Source organism: Notolepis coatsorum, assembly GCF_963971535.1.
Source record: "Notolepis coatsorum genome assembly, chromosome: 4".
NCBI classification, from domain to species: Eukaryota; Metazoa; Chordata; class Actinopteri; order Aulopiformes; family Paralepididae; genus Notolepis; species Notolepis coatsorum.
In genome coordinates, this window is record NC_140168.1 from 48,931,995 (window position 1) to 48,955,874 (window position 23,880).

Here is a 23,880-nt window from a genome sequence, read left to right on the forward strand (position 1 = left end):
AGGAGGCTGCAATGCGAAACTGGCCCCTGTAAATGTCCGAACACCCTCCCTGTCACCCACCCCCTCCTAATGTACATTTCCCTCCCCCTCGGATGTATATATTTACTGTTAAGATCTCTGTTTAACAAATACTGTATATTTGCATATCTTGTATGTCACAAATGTAACAGTACTGTATGTCATGATTAGATTAGAGTAGATGATTAGATTAGATTTGTATGTCTGAATACTTGTATGTTGTGTATGTCATAAATGTCATTATGAATTGAAAATGGGGGACCCTGATGTAAACAAGACGAAAGTCTTTCTCTGGTCTGCATCCACTTAACAATTGTGTGTATTGAGTTGTACTGTACTGTACCCATTCTGCAATCTGTTAATTAACGTTTTCAATCAATCAATTCAACTGGCATTCATCATTTCCAAATTATGAGCTTTTTTTCAAGGGACCCAGCGTGTTGTCCCGAGCTCCGACACCGCGGGATAACAGCAGGTGGCAGTAGGGTTTTCGAGTTCACATGTGATAAACAGGAAGAAAGTGACGAAGAAGAGAAGACGAAGAAGAAGGCGACCATGTTGAATTAGCAAGAACAAACACAATAGCGACTATTTGTTTCGAGTAATGTACTAACTAAATATACCTACAACACGAGTAATTGATCAGCCGCACACAATCTACCATAATACAACACAGGAAGAGAGAAAGGTGGGTTTGCGGTATGTTTAAGTCATCCAATTTAATATAAAAAAATAGCCGAGTCTCGTTAGCGTTAGCTGGATATGTAGCCATTAGCTAACGCATTAGCTCATCAACCTGCTGTCGAGCCTGCGGATCGTGCCATAGCTCGTTGGCTTGCTTCTATACTGTTAACACGTTGACCTAAAGCATAATCATGCAACTTATACTTAATTAATTGTGTGTTAAGTACCAAATGAATTATGAGGAGTATCGGCGGTGCTGCTAGCAAATGGCTAACGTTAACGTTAGGTTGCTACTAGCATTAGCTAACATTAGCTTTACTTTTCCCGAGACGAAGTGTCACAAACGTATCCTTGACCTGAGATTAGCTCCGTCTTTTTTTCAATGTGCTTATCGCTGACAGTTGAAGCTAGTAGCGACTAGCGAGTCAGTGCTGGTCGGCTGCTAACCTAAGGTTTGTTTGCTGCACCGATTGAAGACCAATCCTGAAAACACGAGGACAAATCTGGAATGTTTGCTAGAGGCAGGTTCGACTAGGGATTGATTGATTGATTACTTTATTAAAAGATTGCAGAATGGGTACAATACAGTACAGCTCAATACATACAATTGTTAAGGGGATGCAGACCAGAGAAATACTTTCGTCTTGTTTACATCAGGGTCCCCCATTTTCAATTCATCAGGGAAGTTGGTATTACCGTATTGCACTTTGTTTTTCAATAGTTAATGTATAATACAACGCATGGATATTACAACACTAGCGGTGTAATCTTTATTATTATTATTTTAATACACACTAGAAATGGAAACTGGCCCCCTGAGAGCACATTAGTACCGTAGTCTTTTTATCCAACCACTTGGTGGCTTACACACTTATCTATTTTTTTCAGTATGACCAGCATAATACCAGCATAAGTTACTGGTATTTGTTATAAAAAGGAAAACAAATATATATATATATATATATATATATATATATATATATATATATCCCTGTGTTTTAGTCCAAGTTTACATCTGCAAAACCCATTTGCTGCTTTTTCTCTCTTAGGTGACACAGGTTTGAGTTGCTGGCTGACTTTGTGGAGGAAACGGGTTGATCACACCCACACACATAAACACCCACACATACACACCCACACATACACACACACACATATATATACATGCCAACGGGAAGACCTGCGGTGTCGGAGCAGAGCAGGTGGAACAGCTGGAGTAAAAAGCAAGCCGACCATAAAGGACTCCAAGGGGGGCTTAAAGCTACATTGCTTTGGACTGTAGTACCCCTTGTATATTTTTTATGTCGGGGAAACTACTTTTTCACATGTGGAGGGACATATACTCCCAGAGTGGAAAGCAGACATTGAACGTCACAGACACACACGATTTTTCGGAAATATAATTGTTTGAAATCTTATTTTGAAGGACAGAGGAAGACATTGAGCAATTCTTATGGACTCAAAGCGAAAGCTGCAAATGTTTAATATAGAAAAAGGAGAAATTTAACTGTTGAACTAAGTATTGCAGACGTTATTCCCTCAGTTCAAATTGCCTTAGCTGTTCTAATTCAGGACTTAAACTCCTTGATACTTGTCCACGTATAATTTTCTATACTGTGTGCGAGTATATTTATGCATAATGAATGCACATTTCTCTTCATTTTGAAGAGCTCTTATATAAAGATTTTTTGTGATCGTACGTCAGTCACTCTGTTGTTGAAGGGGACCGATCTGCACGTGCGTGTGTATATGTAAATATTACAAATTGACTTCTGTTCTAAAAGCTTTGGACTTAAAAGAACAGACAATATTGTTTGCTAATGCTTTATTAGACTTTTTTCTACTTTTTGAAGAGGATTTTTAAAAAGGAAAAAAAAACTTTAAAATCCTAAAGAAATTAAAAAGGAAAGGCGAGAGGACATGGCCACCGCCAGGACAGAAAATGTTGGCCAGGTCATTATGGGACTGAACAAGCAGAATGGGCAGCTCAGAGGACAGCCCAAACCAGCTTCGCCACTGTCGGGACCCCTAGCTCCAGGAAAGGCCATGGCTGTACCCCTAAAGGCGGGAGGTGTCCCACAGGAGGGAACTGGCATTAGGTTTGGAGATGACTGGAAAAAGAGCTTACATCTCCCCCCCAGAGACACCAGGATGAAAACCTCAGTAAGTCCAAATTCATGGGCTCTTTATCTGATACTGACTTAACTGCATGCTTCCCAGTCTCCACTCAACTGCTGTGTGTCTCCCACAGGATGTGACCGCCACCAAGGGCAATGAGTTTGAGGATTACTGTCTCAAACGGGAACTGCTAATGGGCATCTTCGAGATGGGCTGGGAGAAGCCCTCTCCTATCCAGGTATAACTAACCTGTCTCCTTTCTTTCAGTATATCTGCATTAACACTTTGATTACCAGCAATGCGGTGCGCCTTACCCCTGTTGAATGCCACCACCCACTTCAATGATAGCGTTGTGAACGCATAAACTATGTCTTAAATTATGGCTATCTGTCTAATCTGGCCGTCGCTTATCAATGACTTGTTTGCAGTCAACATTGTCGAAACGGATTGTTTTTTAATCGGTTAATTTCCGTTTTATACTATTTTGAAAAACCCTCGTTTTCTTGAAAGTTTCAGGAAAATATAAAGATTCTGTGATAAACGGCCTTTACTGGAATATTCTGGAATACACAAAACGTAATTTTTCTGCCCATTTATGAATCGTTTTCAAATAAATGCTAGATTATCGATAGTATATGTGTACTTATGCACGCTAGAGAAGCGAGCTGAAAAATATATTCTCATTTCCTGATCAGCGCACACACACGGCACACGCTGATATCTCTGTGAAAACGGATCCGATTATCCTAAGACTGGTAAAATAGATTCCTTACCTCAGATCAGATGTTCTCCAAAAAGATTATTCCAATTCCTGATCGCCATTCCAAATATCGATCATGTTTATTGATTCAGCGCTGCGTACTGGAAATACCGATTCCACGCTGTTCTGAGGGTCGGCGAAGACTTGGATCTCTTCGGATGGCTTGCCGGATAAGTAAAATGAGGAAACTGCGGGCTGACCTTCGATCTTTTTTGGAATTCAAAGCTTCGGGGCAGAGATTTGATTTTAATTCGAAGCTTCGAGATTAAAATTTGTTCTTTTATAATATTTTTTTTTCTTTTTTTTTGGGACTTGTACAGCACTGTTCAACTTTGTCAGTGCTGTACAGTTTAAACCTTTTTAAATCTTAGACAAACAAAACACTTTGCTCTTATTAAAACTCAAACAAGTCTTGAGCAAGACAAGTTAGTCTGTTAGGTTATGAAAGTCAGTGAGTATTGTATGACTCAGACTTCAGCAATAATCATGACTCATGAGCATTATAAAATAAAAACACACATGGTGGAATTAATACCATAAACATTTCTTGATGTTTCCTCTTTTTTTTTTTTATATATATCTCTTTCTTCCCCTCCTTTTTCCCGATTTTTCTCCCATCCCACCCTTCCTGGTTGTTGCGTACTTTCCCCTACTGTTGGTCCGGGAGACCGGAGACTGTCACATGCTTTCCTCCGACGCATGTGCGGGCAGGCCAACCTGGCCGCGCATGTTCTCACCGGGGAGAGTGTAGCGTGTGGGAGGCCACACTATCTCTCCTTAGTTCCAACCCTTGCTGAGCAGGCGCCCCGACCGAACTGTAGGGGTCCCTGTCCACAACGCCCAGGACCCACCCTTCAGCTTTCCCACCCCCTGATACAGCCAATTGTATCAGTGTGAGAGGCCAGCCAAGCTGATAGCAACGCCGGGAGCTGGATTCGAACAGGCGAATCTCCCGGTGTTGGTGACGAACGTAATCTCTGTGCGCCACCTGCCCCCCCTATGTTTCCTCTTTTTAAGTAAGTAAAGAGGCCTATGTTCATATTGGTGAGCACAATTTGTAATAAATACATTACCTCCACTCTGTCTGCAACAGGTTTCTCCGCTCACGGCACGGTATGTCCGTATCAATACTAGTCTATGAACGCTATGCAAATTGGGTGACGTGTTGGCACAGTTTGGAAATGCACAAACACAAACCGATGTTATTATCTTTCAGATAACACTAAGCCAGATTTCAATGCAACAAAGTTTGAACCGTACGCTCATGCTCCACAGCTTACCAGTGTTTTCTTCCTGCAACAACTCACTCGTTGCAGGATTTCAGAGCGAGATTCTGTTTCAGTGGCACAAATGAGCAATTTTGGTGATTTAACAAAAGAGTACTTGATTAATTACTCACGCCAATCCCCAATTGGTGGAAACGGCGCCACTAACAAGTGGAGTTGAGCGATAAGCGGCGGCTGGGTAAGTAGATTATTGTCATCTAGTAAATAATTTTTCCAGTTCGCACATATCTATTTTGTTACAAATGCGAGTGAAACACTCTGTCGAGCCCTGCTTTGACGGCGGGCGACAGAGAAAGCAGTGGTCACTAGCTTACTTGTAGATGAAATATCCCTTTTGAGGCATTTATTTATTGGGTGTGGGCAGAAAAAAGTGTCTTTAATTGTAATGTTGTTCCTTCCCAAGGAGGAGAGCATTCCTATTGCCCTGTCTGGACGTGACATTCTGGCCCGAGCGAAGAACGGAACAGGGAAGAGTGGGGCCTACCTTATTCCACTACTGGAAAGAATAGACCTTAAGAAGGACCATATACAGGGTGAGCCTGGAGTATTTTTTCCTGCCTTTTAATGCTTTACTGTTATCCTCAGAGACCCCCACTCCACCACCCATCACAAACTTACCCATTGCCTTTGCTGTGCTCATCCCCAGCTGTGTATGTAACGTCACGCCATCTACATATCGGAGCCGGTTGATTGAATGAACAGATAGTGAGATCAACTTTAAGTAATTATCTCAAACATTTTCATATTAATAAATGTCTATTTTGCCACACTATTAAACACCATAGTGATTCTGCCTATAATCATAGTTTCATGTTTGCTGTTCTGAGCAGTGGTGTCTGGTAGGACATTCCTGGGGAAATCATCCAGCACACAGGAAGTGATGTTTTATGTCATCGGCAGTTTTATGATTGTTCTGAATAAATGGAAGACTATCATTGTTTATCACCAATAGATTGTCGACAAAAAAAATTATTCATGTCATGATCTTGTGGATTACCATTTTAAGATCTTCCGGGCGAATATATATAAATTTTTCTTAACTCTTGACATATTCTATATTACTTGAACATGGCATTTGGCCCACTTATTTGTCACTCGTTCGCCCTGAACTTGTACTGGTCCAATTTGTCAACTTGAACAGAGAATCTGTCTGCTCTCTCAGAACTCTGGCATGTTGAATCGAATGTGACTTGAAATGAAAATAATAATTAAAATGTTTGAACATGTCAGTTTTTAGAGAGCAGACATCCTCTCTGTTGTAGTTTGTTTACACACATTCAACCATTTCAACAACTTGGTGAGTGTTTTGACAAATAAGTGACTAAAAAAAAATAAAAAAAATGCATATTTTTTTATTATGATGTCCTGTCCCCCAAGGGATCCTAAGCTCTGTCATACATACACTATTTTATGTACTTTCTTCAAACGTGCGGTTATTCATTAATGTCTTATCACATCCTATCATTGGGCTTTACTATGGTTGTCATTACTATGCTATTGAGAGACAAAGACTTCAAAGTTTTCCCTCAACATTCTAATTGGCTATGAAATAAATGAACTAGACATGTGCTGTAGGTGATGGCGGGTATATCCCTGAACATCCCCAATTGTCTATCCACCTTGCCCCTAATCTGAGCCGTTGAGTAGTTCATGTTTTTGTTTTTGAGAATAGCGCCACCTTGAGGCAAGATGACTGAATGAGGCTAGATGACTCGCAGGCCTCCTTGCTATTGTAAGGCAAACATATCTGTCAAGTTTGGCAAGGAACAAATCATTGTCACCTGTTTACCAATGCGTTTTTGCAAAACATATGGTTTGGTCTATCGATTATCTAAATGACACATTTGAAGATGTTAGTCCCAAGATTCCACACAGCAAGTTTGATCAAAATCAGATGAACAGGCAAAAGTGTTTTTCCAATAATTCAAGATGGTGGAAAGTCCAATATGGCAGACTTCATAGGTCCTTATGGCAAAGTTGTTGAAAATTGTGCTTTTAGCTTTTGTTTCTCACATTCACTCATACCGATCGTGGAGGCAACCATTGGGAGCAATTGGGGGTTAAGTCTCTTGCTCAAGGACACTACGACACACTGGCTGGGAGGAGCGGCAATCTAACCAGGAACCTTCCGACTATCAAGACGAGCGCTCTACCTCCTGAGCCACTGTTGCGCATGAGTAGACTCGATAGGGTTCATCCCCTAGAGGTCATAAATGCACCGCAAATGTGAAGGGATTCGAATGAAAGCTATTCCGAGTTATCGTGTTCACGCGAAATGCTGAGGCAGAGTAAATCCATAATATCCCCAAAACTGTCGATTGGGTATATAAATACTCTCCAAAACACAGATGGGTCACATACAAATTATGTGCAGCTTTCCAGATGCATGGTTATTTACACATCATCCTTTTTTTTGGAGTGGCGTGGTAACAAAATGGATACCTTCGCAACTTGCCATCTACTGCCTAGGAGGCTGTGCATCCACAGACTGACAGGCAAAACGTTTTTATTAATATAACAATAATATTTATTTATATAGCACCTTTCATACATAGAATGCAGCTCAAAGTGCAAAAAAATTTAAACACAAAATTTGACTATAAAGCAAAAAAAGAAAAACAGGAGCTTAAAACCACAAAAAAAAAAAAGCAAAACACTAAGAAAATGGCTAAAAAGCATAAATGACGACAAGGATTTTAAAATCAGCTAAAAGCAAGAGTATAAAAATAGGTCTTGAGCTGTGCCAGCAGGGGGCGCACGATTTAGTGCTTGAATGCCCACCATCCACTTCAATGTTGGCGTTAATAACGCCTAATCTATGTTTTAAATTATGGCTGTGTCTAATCTGCCTGTCGCTTATCAATGACTCGTTTTCCAGTCAACATTGTCGAAGCGGATTGTTTTTTTATCGGTTCATTTTTGTTTTATAGCATTTTGAAAAGCCCTCGTTTTCAAGGAAAATATAAATATTCCATGATAATCGCCCTTTACTGGAATATTCTAGAACGTTGTCATTTTTCGGCCTATTTATGAATAGTTTTCAAATAAACGCTAGATTATCGATAGTATGTGTACGTATGCACGCTATATAGGCGATCTGAAAAATCTATTCTCTGATTTCCTCAAAGCGATCGCGCACAGACACATCACACATAGGGTGAACGCTGAGATCTCTGCGAATACAACTCTGATTATCCCAAGACTTGTAAAATAGATTCCTTACCTCAGATCAGATGTTCTCAAAAAAGATCATTCCAATTCCTGATCGCCATTCCAAAAATCGATCGTTTTTATTTATCCAACGCTACATACTGTACATATCAGGGTTTCCGTTAGAATTTTTTTTTGCAGGTCTGAGTGTCCGGTAGATTTCAATCTACCGGACAAATGGGATAAATTCCGGTCAGAGTTTATTGAGCTTAAAAACAATTGATAGGCATATATAAAGAATGACATCATCAAGGCATTTATAATATTTTAACTTAAAACTAGGCTACTTTTGCGTATATACAGTCATTAATATATTCCAAATAAAATAAGTCCCTCGAGACTTCGTGCTGCTGCCGATTTGAGGTGTCGGTGGGCAGTCTGCCCGACCTTAATAAACGGCAGTCTGTTATAATCAAATTTTTATGAGCTAACGAATTCCGTTATATTTGACATTTGTATTAATTATATCAAGCGAAGAACTGAGAAATTTGGCAGAGAGAGACGGCAACATTATCGTGGGTTTGCGTGATGTATATCTCCACCTCCCAACGACTTGGTGCTGGTCATAATGTCCTGTGAAAATAATTCCCTCTAAACACAATTTGATTATTTGAATTGTATTAAAATAGGCTAAAATTAAATAGCCTATGCAATGAACGAAAAAATCATTTGTTTCATCGTTGCTTCACCAAGCAGCCGGTCTAATAATGACATCCTGTTGTCAGCGCGAGCTGGCTGCTGATATATTTACGTGAAGCATGGAGCAGCAGTGTTTTTAGGTCCGGTCTGGAAACCGCTCAGCAGCGCCCCCACCCAACAGCTGAATTGCCAATGGCTGAATTGGAGTACTGCACCCTGCCGGCCGGCAGATGGATGCTTCTCGCAAATATATCAGCAGCCAGCTCGTGCTGACAACAGGATGTCATTATTAGACCGGCTGCTTGGTGAAGCAACGATGAAACAAATGTAATTATTGTTTGTTTCGTTCATCGCATAGGCTATTTAATTTTAGCCTATTTTAATACAATTCAAATAATCTAATTGTGTTTAGAGGGAATTATTTTCACCGGACATTATGACCGGAGAGATTAAATATGTCGGACTTCAACAGATTTTGCCGGTCAAATACCGGTAATTACCGGCTAACGGAAACACTGCTACATATGTATTCCACGCTGTTCTGAGGCTCCACAATGAATCCGATCGGCTCGGGTTACATGCCTGAGAAGTAAAATGTGGATTCCGGATTTTTCTTTTCTCATCCATTTTCATTGAGTCCATTCCAAAAGGGTGCATTACCATCTGGGAGACGATGGGGGGCGTTTTTTTCTTTTTTTCTTTTTATACATCTGAGCTCCTACAGGGGCTGCATACCAACGGGAGACTCGGTTGATGAAATATGAATTCAGATTGCTAATAAAACGCTAATTGTCATGGTGGGCATTCAGGCGTCTGGCTGATAACACGTGGTGGGCACTGAAAGTGTTAAAGCTATCCACAGACGCTGCCTGTTTTAGATGTAGTAGGAGATTATTTCAAGCCGTCGGCCTATAGAAACAAAAAGCTGCTTTGCCGTATTTTTTATATTTCATTGTAGGCACCTCGAGCAGGTCCGCACTAGAGGACCTGAGGGGTCGGTTGGAACATATCTATGTAGGCAGTCGCAGAGGTAGGACGGTGCCAGACCATTAAGGCAAATCGTTTTTATTGGGTAGACCAACCCCCATATTTCTTGTCCATCTACATGGGCCTTGCGCAAAAAAGTATTCTATAATGGCATGGAAAACACTGGATGTCTTTAGTTAAATCTTAATTACACTATTATTCATAATGTATTTGTCTTATTTCTTTTACTGTAGCCATTGTGATGGTGCCCACCCGTGAGCTAGCCCTGCAGGTGAGTCAGATCAGCATCCAGATCAGCAAACACCTGGGAGGAGTCAAAGTCATGGCCACCACTGGCGGCACCAACCTGCGAGATGACATCATGCGCCTGGATGAGACCGGTAAGGATTCATAGTGAGCCACTGTGTGGAGAATCATAACTTCCATGAGCCAGTCGGTAGCCTCAAATGGAAGTCGAAGAGAAGGATTAAGCTCGACGGGCCCGGTACAGGGCAGAGATTCATATCACGCCATAAATCAATCAATACAGAATGTATTCATTAATAAGAAAAAAAAGTTCCAGACACTCTTCATTTATACATTTTTTTTATTCTAATATGAACTAAGCGACTTATTAAAGCTTTTTTATATATGAAGAGTGCCTGGAACTTCTTTCTTTTTTCAACGGGCTCCCCTATATCCAAAGAGCACCTTCTAAACACTGGATTCACACTACAAAGACGCTGCAGCCCTCCTTGTTCAAGTCAAGTACGTATTAATTAATGTTGCGTTTTCTTTTTCAAATGTAGCCAAGAGTAAACACCCTAACCCTATGAAAACGGCAGTCAAAATATATATTTTCAGCATTACGTTTGTTTACCAATGATTTTAAGTGTCGTTAGTGAAAGATGAGTTTATAGAAATCTCAGCGCATCGGAAAAAGGCTCATATTGACGTGAGGACATGGCGCAACATAACTTTAGTGTAGTCTTTTGAGAGACTCGGGGCTTTCGATGGGCTTCGAATTTCATAAAACTACACTTCCCAGCTCACACCAGCCCCTGTCAATCATCTGACTTCTAGCGTGAAACTTATTTTTTTCCGGTTATCTTTGGGATCATATCTCACGGGTGGAACAAACCTGAACGTTATTGCCATAAAATAGAACGGAGTTCATAACTTGGAACGCCTAGCAAAAAAAACATGTTGCAATCTGATAAAATGGTGGAGAAATTTACATTATAAAAAAGTAACTGTACTTAGTAGATTTCATTCACGGTTTTGCTGCCCTGTCAGGGGCGCCTGGTGGTACTAAATCCAGATTGAACTCTGCATTGGAAAGAAGATTTGGCCCGATCCATAGATGTGTGACTTGGCCATAATAAGGTCACTTATAGGCCTTATAGGCCTGATATTCTATAGTCATATTTCAAATTGCATGTGTCTGGATGGTAAAAACAGTACTGCATCTACAAAAAAACCTGTAAATCATCTGCCATTTATTCATTGGCTTACATTTTTTGTACACATGATCTCAAGAAGGTGCTGAATATTTTGCATCGGGTCAATGTTAGCATGATGTTATTTACCGTGAAAGATGAAGAGATTTTTTTTTTATTATATTATATATATTCTCCTTTGGTTCATTACAATTTACTCAAGCCTAGTAACGGACACAATATTTCTGACACTGGGAATACATGCAAATGGACCTTGTAGAAGTGGAGCAATCTTCCATTTACTTAGTTTACTCGTTATTGCCCGCCAATCTAATAACGCCAACAACCAGTTTACTCGTTTTTATAATCGTTATTTCCTTTATTCGTTATTGGCATTCATAATTCATCCAGGAAGGCTCCGGGAGCCAGCTGGAACCTGTGTGATATTTCAACACCTCAATACCGCCGCCTGGCGGATTTCGGGCGAGTTGCACTCTACTCTAAACCGGATGTGGCGCTCTGTGCATCCTCTGTGCAATCCTCCGGCAGAGCTATCTTATGTTGATCAAGACAAACACTCGAGTGCATTTGATTGCTTTCGAGATGCAACAATCAATATGCTTTCGAAGTTTTTTCCGTCATACAAACGGAAAATGGATCTAGCAGATCGACATCAAATAATTGGAATTTTTTTTCTCCAGACGCATCGGCCACAGGTAAGGGAATCTAACGTTAATTCCAGCTTGATTGTCCATTTATTTCATTGCAATCCATCTGCTCAACGTATGATGTCGTACTAAGGAAAGCCGTTACTGACGATCAAGGAATCATAAACGACCCCCCCCTTTCCTTCACGCATGATTGAGCATAATGTATACCGAGCATATGCATTTGGATTTTTTAATATAGCGTGTATAGGAATGAAACTCATCGATTATGTATAATATGCGTTTGGGCCTATAACTCGCGTTCTAGGAATTACTGCTCTACAGTAGGCTTGGGCGGTATGACTGTATTACGGTATACCAGGGTATTTAGAAATACCGACGGTATTGAAAATCAATACCGTCAAAATCACAGATGCGTTTCAGTTTCCATTACACTGAAACAGAGTTTTGACAGTGGTTGGTTGTAGTGCACACACAGCAGGCGCCAGCAGAGGGCGAGACCAGTCCTCACTAGTGGAGCGAGCACACGCAGAGCTGGTTGTCTTCTACACACAGGAGGACGCAAACGATGGGGGGGAAACCCGCTTCAGTGGTGGAAATTAAATGAGACACGCTTACCGTTGCCGGTGCTGCGGGCTAACTGGCTATTCTGAGAGCTAACTGTTGTGTATGTGGATCACAACGGTGTTCACGCTTTACGGTAATGTTGCGACAGTGCTGTGAAAATACCGTAAAGCGTTAGCTCTCAGAATGGTAGCCAGAAGCCTGCAGCTCCTAGTACTACTATCGTTTGCTCTCAGAATGGTAGCCAGAAACCCGCAGCTCCTAGTACTACTATCGTTAGCTCTCAGAATGGTAGCCAGAAGCCCGCAGCTCCTAGTACTACTATCGTTAGCTCTCAGAATGGTAGCCAGAAGCCTGCAGCTCCTAGTACTACTATCGTTAGCTCTCAGAATGGTAGCCAGAAGCCTGCAGCATCCTAGTACTACTATCGTTAGCTCTCAGAATGTTAGCCAGAAGCCTGCAGCATCCTCCTAATACTACTATTGTTAGCTCTCAGAATGGTAGCCAGAAGCCCGCAGCTCCTAGTAGTACTAGGATGCTGCAGGCTTCTGGCTACCATTCTGAGAGCTAATGTTACTAGGATGCTGCGAGCCGGCCATCGTTCAGTGATTTGTTTACTTGGTAACACGGGTTGCCCCCCCCCCCTAATGAATATGAAAGTCATACCGTATACCGGGGTATTATGTCATCAAGGTATGACGGTATGAAAAAAATTATACCGCCCAAGCCTACTCTACAGTCTAAAAACATACTTATATTCACAACGGTACTAACGCGACAATCAGGGGGCGAAAACTAGAGCCCGCCAAGCGCCATTGGCGCTCAGTTTTTACGTTTGGCGCCTCCCACTGAGAGGTCTGCCCGCCGTGTGGCGTGTAATCAATCAATCAAGTTCATAACGATACTCTTATTTTGAAAATCTGTGCGGGTCTCATTTCCGCCGCAAGCGCATCTCCAGTCATATCGATGGCTCCGGCAGTTAGCAACATTCGGTTCGTATGATACTCTTATTTTGAAAAAAAAACGTGGCAACAAGTCATATCCGCCCAGCCCTGCAGCGGGATACTATTGGCTAAGGGCTTCTGCTTGTATCAACACAGAGGCAGTCTGCTCTAGTCTAGAAGAGCGGACCTCCAGTTACTACCGTTACAACCTACCGTTACTGTTTAAACAATGACCCAGTCTACTATTCACTTTTAGTTTAATACATGACGAGGCATTGTCTAACGGTATCTAGCTGGCTAGCTACTGATAGCTGCTGATATCAACAAATGCTCCAGCAATAGTCGACTTGAGTGCATAATACCTCCGTTCCCTCGTTAGCTAGCTCACGTTAGATCTATATGTCCCAGTAAACTAAATGGTCTTAACGTTATCTAGCGGGCTAGCAGTAGCTACAGATGGCTCCTGATATCAATGTCTTATAACATTGATTCAATGCATATTCTAGCTGAGGGCATGTTGAATGTGATTTGACCAAAGAACCGTAACATTATACCAATAGGGTCCAGCTGCAGCGCCGGAGAATCCTTTCATGCTGAATGTAGGGTCTAGCTGTAGCGCCGGAGAATCCTTGCTGGAGCTGGAGGCTACTCAAGTATACACACAGACAGTGGAGCTGTTTGCAGATAGCGAGCATTTTGACTTATTGCGTGGTGGCGATATCTCGCAGATAATACAACTACAAGTATGATTATATAATATATATTTTATTTAAAAAAAAAATGTATATAAAATATATATACGTATATATATATATATATATTTATTTTTTGATCCACTTTTTCTCCCATTTTCTATATTTTCTCCCATCCCAATTTCGTATCATCCAATTCAACCCTCCCCTGTCACGAACGCTGTTTCTTGCCTCCCACAAGCCGGCTGCAATGTGGACTAAGTCATACATAGCACAAGTCCCCTCCGGTACTTGAGGTAACAGCAGTCGCATCTTTTCACCTGCGCAGCTCGATCTCTCAGTGGCGAGGAGTAACGCGTGGGAGGCTCACGCTGCCCCCGACACTTCCTGATTCTACTGCGCAGGCGCACCAACCGACCTGTAGGAGTCGCTGTCCACAACGCCCGATCCCCACCCATCAGTTTCCCACCCCCTAATACGGCCAAAGTGTATTAGTATGAACGACCAGCTAAACTGAAAGCAATGTGGAGCGCTGGGCTCGAACAGTCGAGCCCAGCGTCTCCGCCATTTGTGGCGAGCGCCTTGCCCACTACGCCACGTAGCCACCCATATATATATATTTTCTTTTAATCAAAAAAAATTTGGCAGGTAAGAAATATGCTTGGCGGGTAGATTCTTCCCATCTACCCCCCACTGGCCGGTGAGTCAAAGTTTATTTCGTGCCCTGGCGACAATGTATGAATGGAAAAATATAACGTTCCCACATCCGGAAACGATAGATACCGATGTTGAATGGGCCATAGTAATGTCGATATAGCTATAATATTTAAAAAGTTATAGCCCTGCAAAGAAGGTGAGCGACTCCATAGGCTTATAGCACTGGCAGAGAATGGTATAAGATGGGCAAACTGCGTGGCACAGAATTAAGAGGTTAAAACTGTTCCATCACCAATAGGGCTGAACGATTCATGGATTTTAAATTGAAATCGTGATTTGGAATGATGCAATTAGCAATTCGCATTTTTATTTTATTTTTTACAATAAACCTCTGTGGGGCTGCTTAAAAAAAATTATAATCGCAAATGTAATCGCAATCCCAATATCTGTCAGAAAAATCGCAATTAGATTATTTCCCAAAATCGTGCAGCCCTAATCACCAACCCCTCCCACACCACTGAGGTAGGCTATTAAACATGATTCCATACCGGCTGACACTAGGTTTATCCTCTAACGGTCACTTAATCTCCCACATTTAAGGTAATTCTCATTGCTAATTGACATGTCTTTCATGTGAACCGCATTGCTTGTTCCTTTGCACATTCCTATTAACACTTTGATCGCCATGGTTAAATTCATAATTTACCATCCCTCGCCATCTCTATTTGTCTATGGAGAAGTTCCCCTTCTTTGCAGGCCTATAACTTTTTAAATTGTATTGCTAAATTGACATTATTATGGCCCATTCAATGTCCTATATCTATTGTTCAGGGTGTAGCAACGTTATACTTTTTCATTCACATATTCATACTAAAATACGGTCTAAAGTATAAGTGTGTTTTTATCGTTTTCTGCAGCTTTCTCCAGAACTTGATTTATAGCCCTAAATGCATTATATTGATGATCAAATACAGTTTGGTAGGAATCTGTGCGAGATAAAAAAAAAAGTCAACTGGATGTGCTTCTAGGAGTTACTACGTATGATCTGATGTTGACCGGATGGGCGGGGGGTCGTTTATAATTCCGTGGGCAACGTTATATCATTCATCTAGTGTGGGTGATATGATCATCAGAGCAGTTGGTAAAGAACACGTTGGAAAATAACGCTGGATCTTACCGTATCTTCCTCGCGCCGTTGGGCGATGAGCGTGGAGCAGAGATATTCCAATTATGGGATGTATAAATACCCGATCCATTTCCAGGTTGTATAATAGTATATACGTCCAAATCATGTTTGTCGAGTTATTTGCACCGATCGGTGTTCACTGTGTCAAGATGGAGTCCTGCTAATGATAGCGAGTGCCCGGACGAAATATGGGTGAGCGCACCACTTCATCCACATGACTTCCTGTTGGGCGATCTGCCGATCGGCCACCAGATGGCGCTCTTGAACCGTTAGAGAGTTGAGTGGAGCTCAGCAGTATATCTCAGGTCCCCGTGGGAGAAATATGATTTCGATCACAGATTTTTGAAATATTGATATCAAAGACGTGTTACGGCGTCTTCGGCAGAATGAGCATGGCGGGGAATGACGAGTTTCGGCGTTTCCGGCGATTAAAGTGTTAAGATATAGGCAAGGAGCAATATGTGCTAAAATAATATGTAGTGAACATTCGTGGGTAAATAAGTCTTAACTTCTCATTTTGCTCCGTTTGCGTTATAGGGTGGGCATTTGCCTTGTTTTTCGAACCACATATGAAATTACCACAGTTGGGGTCTAAACGATTTCCAGCTCAGAAATTAGCATGAATTGTATTATAAATAAGGTTAATCCAACAAACGAATCCACAGCCACCGCCCCAAGTAGCCCAGTACACTATGTGGAAAATCCCCCTTCAAAAATAAAGTAAAGTTCCCCATTATGTAATCTTCAAAACTTTGAGGTCCCCATAACATATCTTTGAAGTTTCTATGCTGAAGAAACACTCTGACCTTTATCATACATCTATCAATGGTGTAAAAGCCTGTACCATTGAACAAAATTCGGATCAAACTGTCAACTACATGTTGCAGATAAAATCTGACTCAAGATCCAGCAATATATCGAACTTGCTGTGCATATTTTAGGTTCAACTTCAGGTCGAAAATAATGTTTCCAAGTAGGGCTGTACCGAATGCTTCGAAGCTTCGATCATAATGTTGACATTCGAATTCTAAATCAACATTTGAATTTTTTATATTTTTTTTAATTTATTTATCTGTGGCTACACTAATATTATAATATTATACCGGTACATAAGACGTCACCATCACTTTCATACCAACCGTGCCCTTATTGGATTGTTGATGAAACTGATGAGTTATATTCATTAAAGAAAGTTGAATTAATAAAAGAAAAATACTAATTTAATCACTTTATTGCGTATTATTTGTATTTTTCTTTTTGGAAGTAAATGTTTTAGACATTCGAAGCTTCGTTCGAATACTTCAATCGTAGCTTCGAATGTTAAAAAATTACATTCGGTACAGCCCTATTTACGAGCAAGCTGCCATTTTGTACACTAATTTTTCCAAGATCTCTTCACACGCATGTTATTAACTACGTAATTGTGGCTGGATTTCTGAATGGCTTGTTTCAATAGGGAGGGTTCTTGGAACTGTAGAAACTGCACTATGTATGTACATATTTCAGAATTAATCAGTGTTGAGACAACAATGCAAAACACAGGAAAATGCCATCTTTAAATGTTGGAAGGTTTGCAATTCCATTAATCGTGTTAATAATCTTGATCACAATATCAAGCAAAATAATAGCAATTATTTTTGTCATAACTATGCAGCCCTATTATGAGCCCACTAAGTTCTCTGTACAGGGACGTGTTCAGACACAATTGATCAATCTCAAACCCCGCCCTCTTCTTGATCCTAGATAGATTTGACTAATCAATCACAATTAAAGCATCCACTTATCTGTACATATCCCCATCATCAGTATTTCTTTTTGCTGATTGCTTTTTTTAACCATTACTTAATATTTATTCCATCAGTGCATGTGGTCATCGCCACACCTGGCAGAATCCTGGACTTGATCAAGAAGGGAGTGGCCAAAGTGGATAGAGTCCAGATGATGGTGATGGATGAAGTGAGTATGAACCCTAATTGACCTATGTCAAACCCTGCCCTCTTTTCTTGATCCTCCAATTCACAACTGTTGCTTACCTCTGATAAAAGCAAGAGTTGTCATTGGAGGATCAATAAAAGAGGGTGTGGTTTGAGATATGGTAGGTAAATTCCTGTTGACGGAAGAGATCTTATCCCCCCGCGTCCTTGGCAATGGTACAAGTTAATACAAGCTGTCCTGTATTTAGCCTGGGATCAGAACTTGGCAGGGTTTTCAAGTCTGTACAGGTTTCCCTGACATATGAAACTCTTCTGCTTTCTCTCTCAGGCCGACAAGCTGCTGTCTCAGGACTTTGTGGTGCTTATCGAGGACATCATTAGCTTCCTGGCCAAGAACAGGCAGATCCTGCTCTACTCTGCCACCTTCCCCATCAGCGTGCAGAAGTTCATGGTAAGTCGTTGGCTAGTTTACCTCAAGAGTTCAGCCGGCTTCCTGGCACAGGGCCATCGGGCAGCAATCTGTTGTCCCTGCAGCCTAAGCTGCTCTGCCACCATGGCCAGTCCCTCCCCTGCTCTAGTACCACAAAGTGTGTGTATTTGCCATATTGATTGACTGTGATGCAGTGCTTCCCCTAGGATTTTTTTCAGGGGGGGTGGTAGGCCCCCAAAATTACTAGTGTTTTCGCGGGGCGCGCGTGTCACGGATACGTGGTGTCAACAGTGTCGTCATAGACGCGCGCAGTAAGGCGGTTGTTATTATCGGTGCATTTCTCTACACTGAGCTGAAATGAAACGATTGCACATAAATTAGGTAAATAAATATTAACAATATTTATTTACAACACATAAATTTACTTATTTACAATTATACATACAGTAGTGACAACACATATGAACTATTTACAATACAGGGAGGCACATACAACACTCATAACTATTTACAACCAGTGTCAGAGCGAGCGCACTCAAGTTGTTAGGAAATTCTGAGTGCTCAGAGTGCACACTGGACGCTCTGACCGAAGAGTCAGTTTATCAGAGCGGAGCAGATTTTAAGAGTGAATTTATTACGTAACTCACCTTAACCCATCAGGGCTGTACAGTGCGATGATCTCGTCGCAAATTGCCCCTTAATTTGGCCGTTGCGAGTTGGAAATATTATTTGGGAGCAACGTTGCGAGTTGTGATTTCAACCCTTCATTCGCATTTCACTCCTAAATTAATCCATACAAATTGGATACATTTAAAAAAAAACATTAGCCTACAACCAGGGCTGTACAGTGCGACACAATGTCGTGGTGCTATGAAAGAATCTGTCGGCAATGAATGAACTTACTGCGATCACCGATAGCCTGAGTGAAAAATAAGATTTGCGTGTGGAGTGAATCTGGGTCACGCTATAGTACCTGGTACTTGTAGTCTATCGTGCGATTAAAGACCATGTCCCTATCTGCGTAGTCTATACATCCAACACCAAATCCCATAATTCCAAGCAAAACCAAACTGAATGTGGGCTCTCTTCCTTTCAATATGGGCTATTGCATCGCCAAAGAAGCACCTCATTTCAATACATTTAAGACGCAAAAAAGAACAACGGAGTGGATATCAGTCCATCTTATGACAACCACGTCCGATGTGGAGAGATAATAAGATGATGATGATTGATGTGATGATGTGATGATTGATTGACGGGGACACGGACACTTCTAACGTTCAGGTTCAGCTATGCATTAGGTGAGTAGTCCTACCGTAAGAGCCTCATACGGGTCAATTAAACCTTTTTGATTAGTCTTTCCTTCCAGCTAAGTTGGACTGAACATTTCACTGTCAAAAGCGCAAATGTAAATAAGGTTGCGTCGCAACACGGTTTTCAAAATAAAGGTCACATATACAAATACCTCTCAATTCTTATTAAAAAAAGTCACGGATATACATAAACATTAATTGGCATAGATCTCTATAAACGGCCCAACACAATGATCACTTTAGGCACACACTGAAACCAGTAACATCACAAATATGAAGCAGGTAATTACCCATACAAATAAATCTTTCATGGGGTTATTTACAATAATAATTCATTTGATTTCTAAAGCACTTTTCATTGTGAAACAAATGTATGCAGAGTTTCTTGTCCTCCTGATTAATGCAATGGTGTGTGTGTGTGTGTTGTGGTGGTCTCATTCAAGGAGCACTACACAAGCGCGCGCACACACACAGTTTGTTGTTTTTGTTCTATTAGTGATTTACACACTTTCTCAGTTGGTTCATTATAAAAGATACAAACCTGAAAACAAACGCACTTAAATGTTAAATAAAAGGACCACAGTAATGAGGCAGGAGGAAATTTTTTTTAATAATGGTAAATTGTTATTTAAAAATGTGCCCCTAAAAAATATTTTTTGCCCCTAAATTTCTCATTTAGGGGCAAGTGTGCCCCTAGTGAAAAAGCTTAGCGTACAGCCCTGCCCATTCTTCGCCAGGCATTGTACCCTTCTTATACCATCCTCTGCCAGCTCTATTTGTCTATGGAGATGTTCACCTACTTTGGGTGATATACTACTATGGGTGATATATTGATCATAGCAGTTTGTATGGATAATAATAATCAAAAACGCTGAAACTCACCGCAGCTTCCTCTTACCGTTGGGTGATCAGCGTGGAGCAAAAAGTTAGCTATTATGGGATGTTGATCTAGATTAACCATTTCCGGGTTGTATAATACTATATACGTCCAAATAACGTTGTTTATTGAGTTATGGCAACCGATCGATTATCCAGTGTGTCGAGATGGAGCCCCGGGAGCGATAGCGAGTAGCGGACGGAATAGGGGGGACACCAAGCACTTCCGGCCCCACTTCCCCACTTCCAGTTGGCCGATCGGCCACCAGGTGGCGATATTGAACCGTTGGAGAGTTGAGTGGAGATCCACAGCACCCGTCAAGGATCCGTCGGTGAAATATGAATGCCATGACAGAAATTTGAAATATTGATCTCGATGACTGTGTAATCCGTCATTGGCAGATTAAGCATGGCGAGGAATGACTGCTTAATCCGTCAATGGCGAAGAATGGGTTAACTAGGGCCCTATGAAATACGTTTTTATCTGTTCCTGTTTTCGGATTTCCGTTTTTAATTTTTCCGTTTTCATATTTCTCCGATTTATATTTCCTTTGGATTTAAGTATTTAACCAAAAAAAACTATACAAAATTAAATTATGTTTTTAACTAATTTTAATAACCGTACATCTGCAAACAGTGCCAGTGTAGTTCAATGTTCAGTGCCAGTTAGGTTATGAGTAGAGCTGCCGCGATTACCACATTACCGCGGTATCGCTGTTACATCACGGCCACCGCAGAGTAGGCTGAATACCGCGTCACCGCTGTTTTTTATAATAATAATAATAAATTACCCTCCTCTCGTTGGGCTTGCGGCTCTGCAGATATACCCTACTCCTCTATCGAGGTTCCAAGCGACCCTATTGGGTACCAGAAAAGTCACGTGAAATATTGCAGACCACTGATTGGTCAGAAGAGAGACGCGTCACACGTTGTAGCGTCATGCAGTGTGTTACCACCAATCGGCAAGCGCGTGTTAGGTTTTTACTTCCTGAATGTCAGCTCATCACAACACGGCTAATAACGTTAGCTTTAACTCTCCGCCGGAGTGGACTACCATCGCTCCTCAGGAGTACTAAACGAGACATAATGATTTTACTGTCTGCAACGAATGTTATAATAAAAGCCCTTCGTTCTATATACTTGTCTGATTGAAAACTTTATTAACAGACCGCAGAATGGGACAACTCGGCACGCTCTGAGCAAAGAAAGGAACTGAGATATGAATAGAGTATTGCTTGCCTTGCTATGGTCCGGTAAATACGCTGATGTTATTGAACGTATAACTATATAATGTTAATGCCACAAAACGAATGCCTTTATTATAAAGTAGTAACTTTATAGTAATAATAATAAGAAAGGGTCGGGGGGGTTAGGGGTAACCACCCCTGCCCGCGACACCGAGTGAACTGCGCACGACCAGAGGGGAAACTTCGAATCCGTGTTTCACTTTCAATAACTAATGCGTGCTTGCCGAATCCCAAACAATATTCATGCTGCAAAGTCATCCTCTAAAGATAGACATTTAGACTAGAGGCAGGCTATATGCTATAAAGAGTAGACTACTACTAAAAAAAAAATGTATTCAAACTTTTTTTTTTACATTTTTTGTGTGCGTGCGGTAATAACCGCGGCGGTAGGAAATATTTTGCAAATTTTTGCGGTAAGGAAAACATCAATACCGCGGCAGCTCTAGTTATGAGGTTTATTTTTTCCAATTCACACACACACACACAGAGAGAAAGGGAGAATGGCTTATATGAACTATCCAGTTCATATATCAACTTATATCCAGGGCTGTACGTTAACTTTTTTTGCACATAGCACTGGTGCTACAGAGGTTGATAGTTTTGTAGCACAGGCCAAAATCTTATAGCACAAGTATAAAACGTGTTATATTTGTTGTATTTGTAACAGTCACAAATGTGCCTATTGTTTTGTGTTATTTAGTTGCAGTGCCATGTTTGGCTGTCATTTTCATGCTGACAAGTTGACGTCACACAGCCAGACACGTTACATGTAAGGAATTATGGGATTTGGTGTTGGATGTATGGACTCTACTAGGGGTGGGAATCACCAGTTTCATCACGATACGATATCGATTCTTTGGACAACGATATGATATTTGCCGATATCTGCCACGATACGATGCAGCAATCGATATGAGACGATATCATAAGCCCATTTAACACAATCGGTAACATTTAGATCAACTCAAAAAAGGTAACAAATATCATTTGAAAAAAAAATTATTTAGCTCTTCCAGACATTTAAATGAAAAAACAATCTTGTTTTAAATACAAATAGACCTCTTGTTCACTGTAAAGTGCCACGTTTTGATATATTGAGCTTTAAACTTAAAGTAATTTTTTTTGGAATTCACAAGTCACAACACGCAACCTAAAACCCCTTCCTCTCCCAAACCATTCCTGCAATTGTTTTATGTTGCATGGTGATCATGAATTCATTTATAATTTTTTTTTATATTTGAATATCAACATTATCTGTCCATCCTCAGTAATCTATACTCCTGGCTTCGTCGTCTTTCCGGGCGCGCACGCACACACACAGAGAACGGGGGTGTGTGTGTGTGTTTGGAGAGACGATTATGTCAGTCCCCACTTTCTGCTGTTCTCTAGAGTCTATGGCTCTGCCTCTGATCAGGATTAGCTAACGTAACGTTAATTTCGGGCGATGTGGGCATAAAGGAATGGCGACGATGCAAAGCATGTTAGATGCATTTGACCCGTTGTGGGAAAAAAAACACCACAGACTTATTTCGGGTCGCAAAATAGGCGCACTGCTCTGTAGCCCTGCTCTGCTTAATGCCAGCAGAAGCACGGACTGGGCGGATATGACTCACGGAGTTGCCACGGGATTTTGAAAATAAGAGTATCGATATGAACCGAACGTTGCTAGCTGCCGGAGCTATAGATATTATAGCTGGAGCTGTGCTTGGGGCGGAAATGAGACCCGCCACAGGATTTTCAAAATAAGAGTATCTATATCAACCGAATGGCGGAAGTGTAGTGATGCAACACCATTCACATAATCCTCAAAACAATTGGCAAGAACATACTTATAATTGCAATGCGTTTGGTAAACACAGATGTAGCGAACTGATGACATTAATTACGGTTCTGTTCCATTTAGGCTTACTAGGGCCATGGTATTGTGCTCTTTTTTTGGGGGGGTGGCAGTGCATTGTGGGTCATATTTAGGGCTGAAGTGAACTTGTTTCAGCTACTTCAAGGGTTGATGGTGGCCAGTAGTGAACTTGACCTGCGATGTGGAAAGACCACATTAGATTCATATGTATTGTCATCATTATACAGCACAAGTATAGTACAACGAAAAGAAGTTTGGTATCCAACCAGAGTGCAAATGTAACAGTAAAATGCAGTAGTAATATACAATGTACAGGTGATTTAAACTGGATATAAAATATATAAATGAGTAATGGTGCTAATCAGATGCATGTACAGAGTTGTAGTATTAA

At 41.1% G+C, this 23,880-nt stretch overlaps 1 protein-coding gene across 3 annotated transcripts in view; it reads left to right on the plus strand.

The window, feature by feature from the left end:
* Window positions 1-566: 566 nt before the first annotated feature.
* Window positions 567-23,880, plus strand: part of LOC311227093 (putative ATP-dependent RNA helicase ddx6) — a 48,430-nt gene continuing 25,116 nt past the window's right edge. For 2 of the 3 annotated variants that reach the window (XM_084312625.1, XM_084312626.1), the window contains exons 1-7: window positions 567-706; window positions 1,752-2,865; window positions 2,954-3,058; window positions 5,270-5,399; window positions 9,936-10,082; window positions 17,693-17,787; window positions 18,094-18,216. In XM_084312625.1, the coding sequence (XP_084168751.1) occupies window positions 2,623-2,865; window positions 2,954-3,058; window positions 5,270-5,399; window positions 9,936-10,082; window positions 17,693-17,787; window positions 18,094-18,216 (843 nt within the window). In that variant the 5' untranslated portion in view covers window positions 567-706; window positions 1,752-2,622. Of the gene's footprint in view, window positions 718-1,751; window positions 2,866-2,953; window positions 3,059-5,269; window positions 5,400-9,935; window positions 10,083-17,692; window positions 17,788-18,093; window positions 18,217-23,880 lie in introns of all 3 variants that reach the window. The other variant, XM_084312627.1, reaches the window with a different exon arrangement.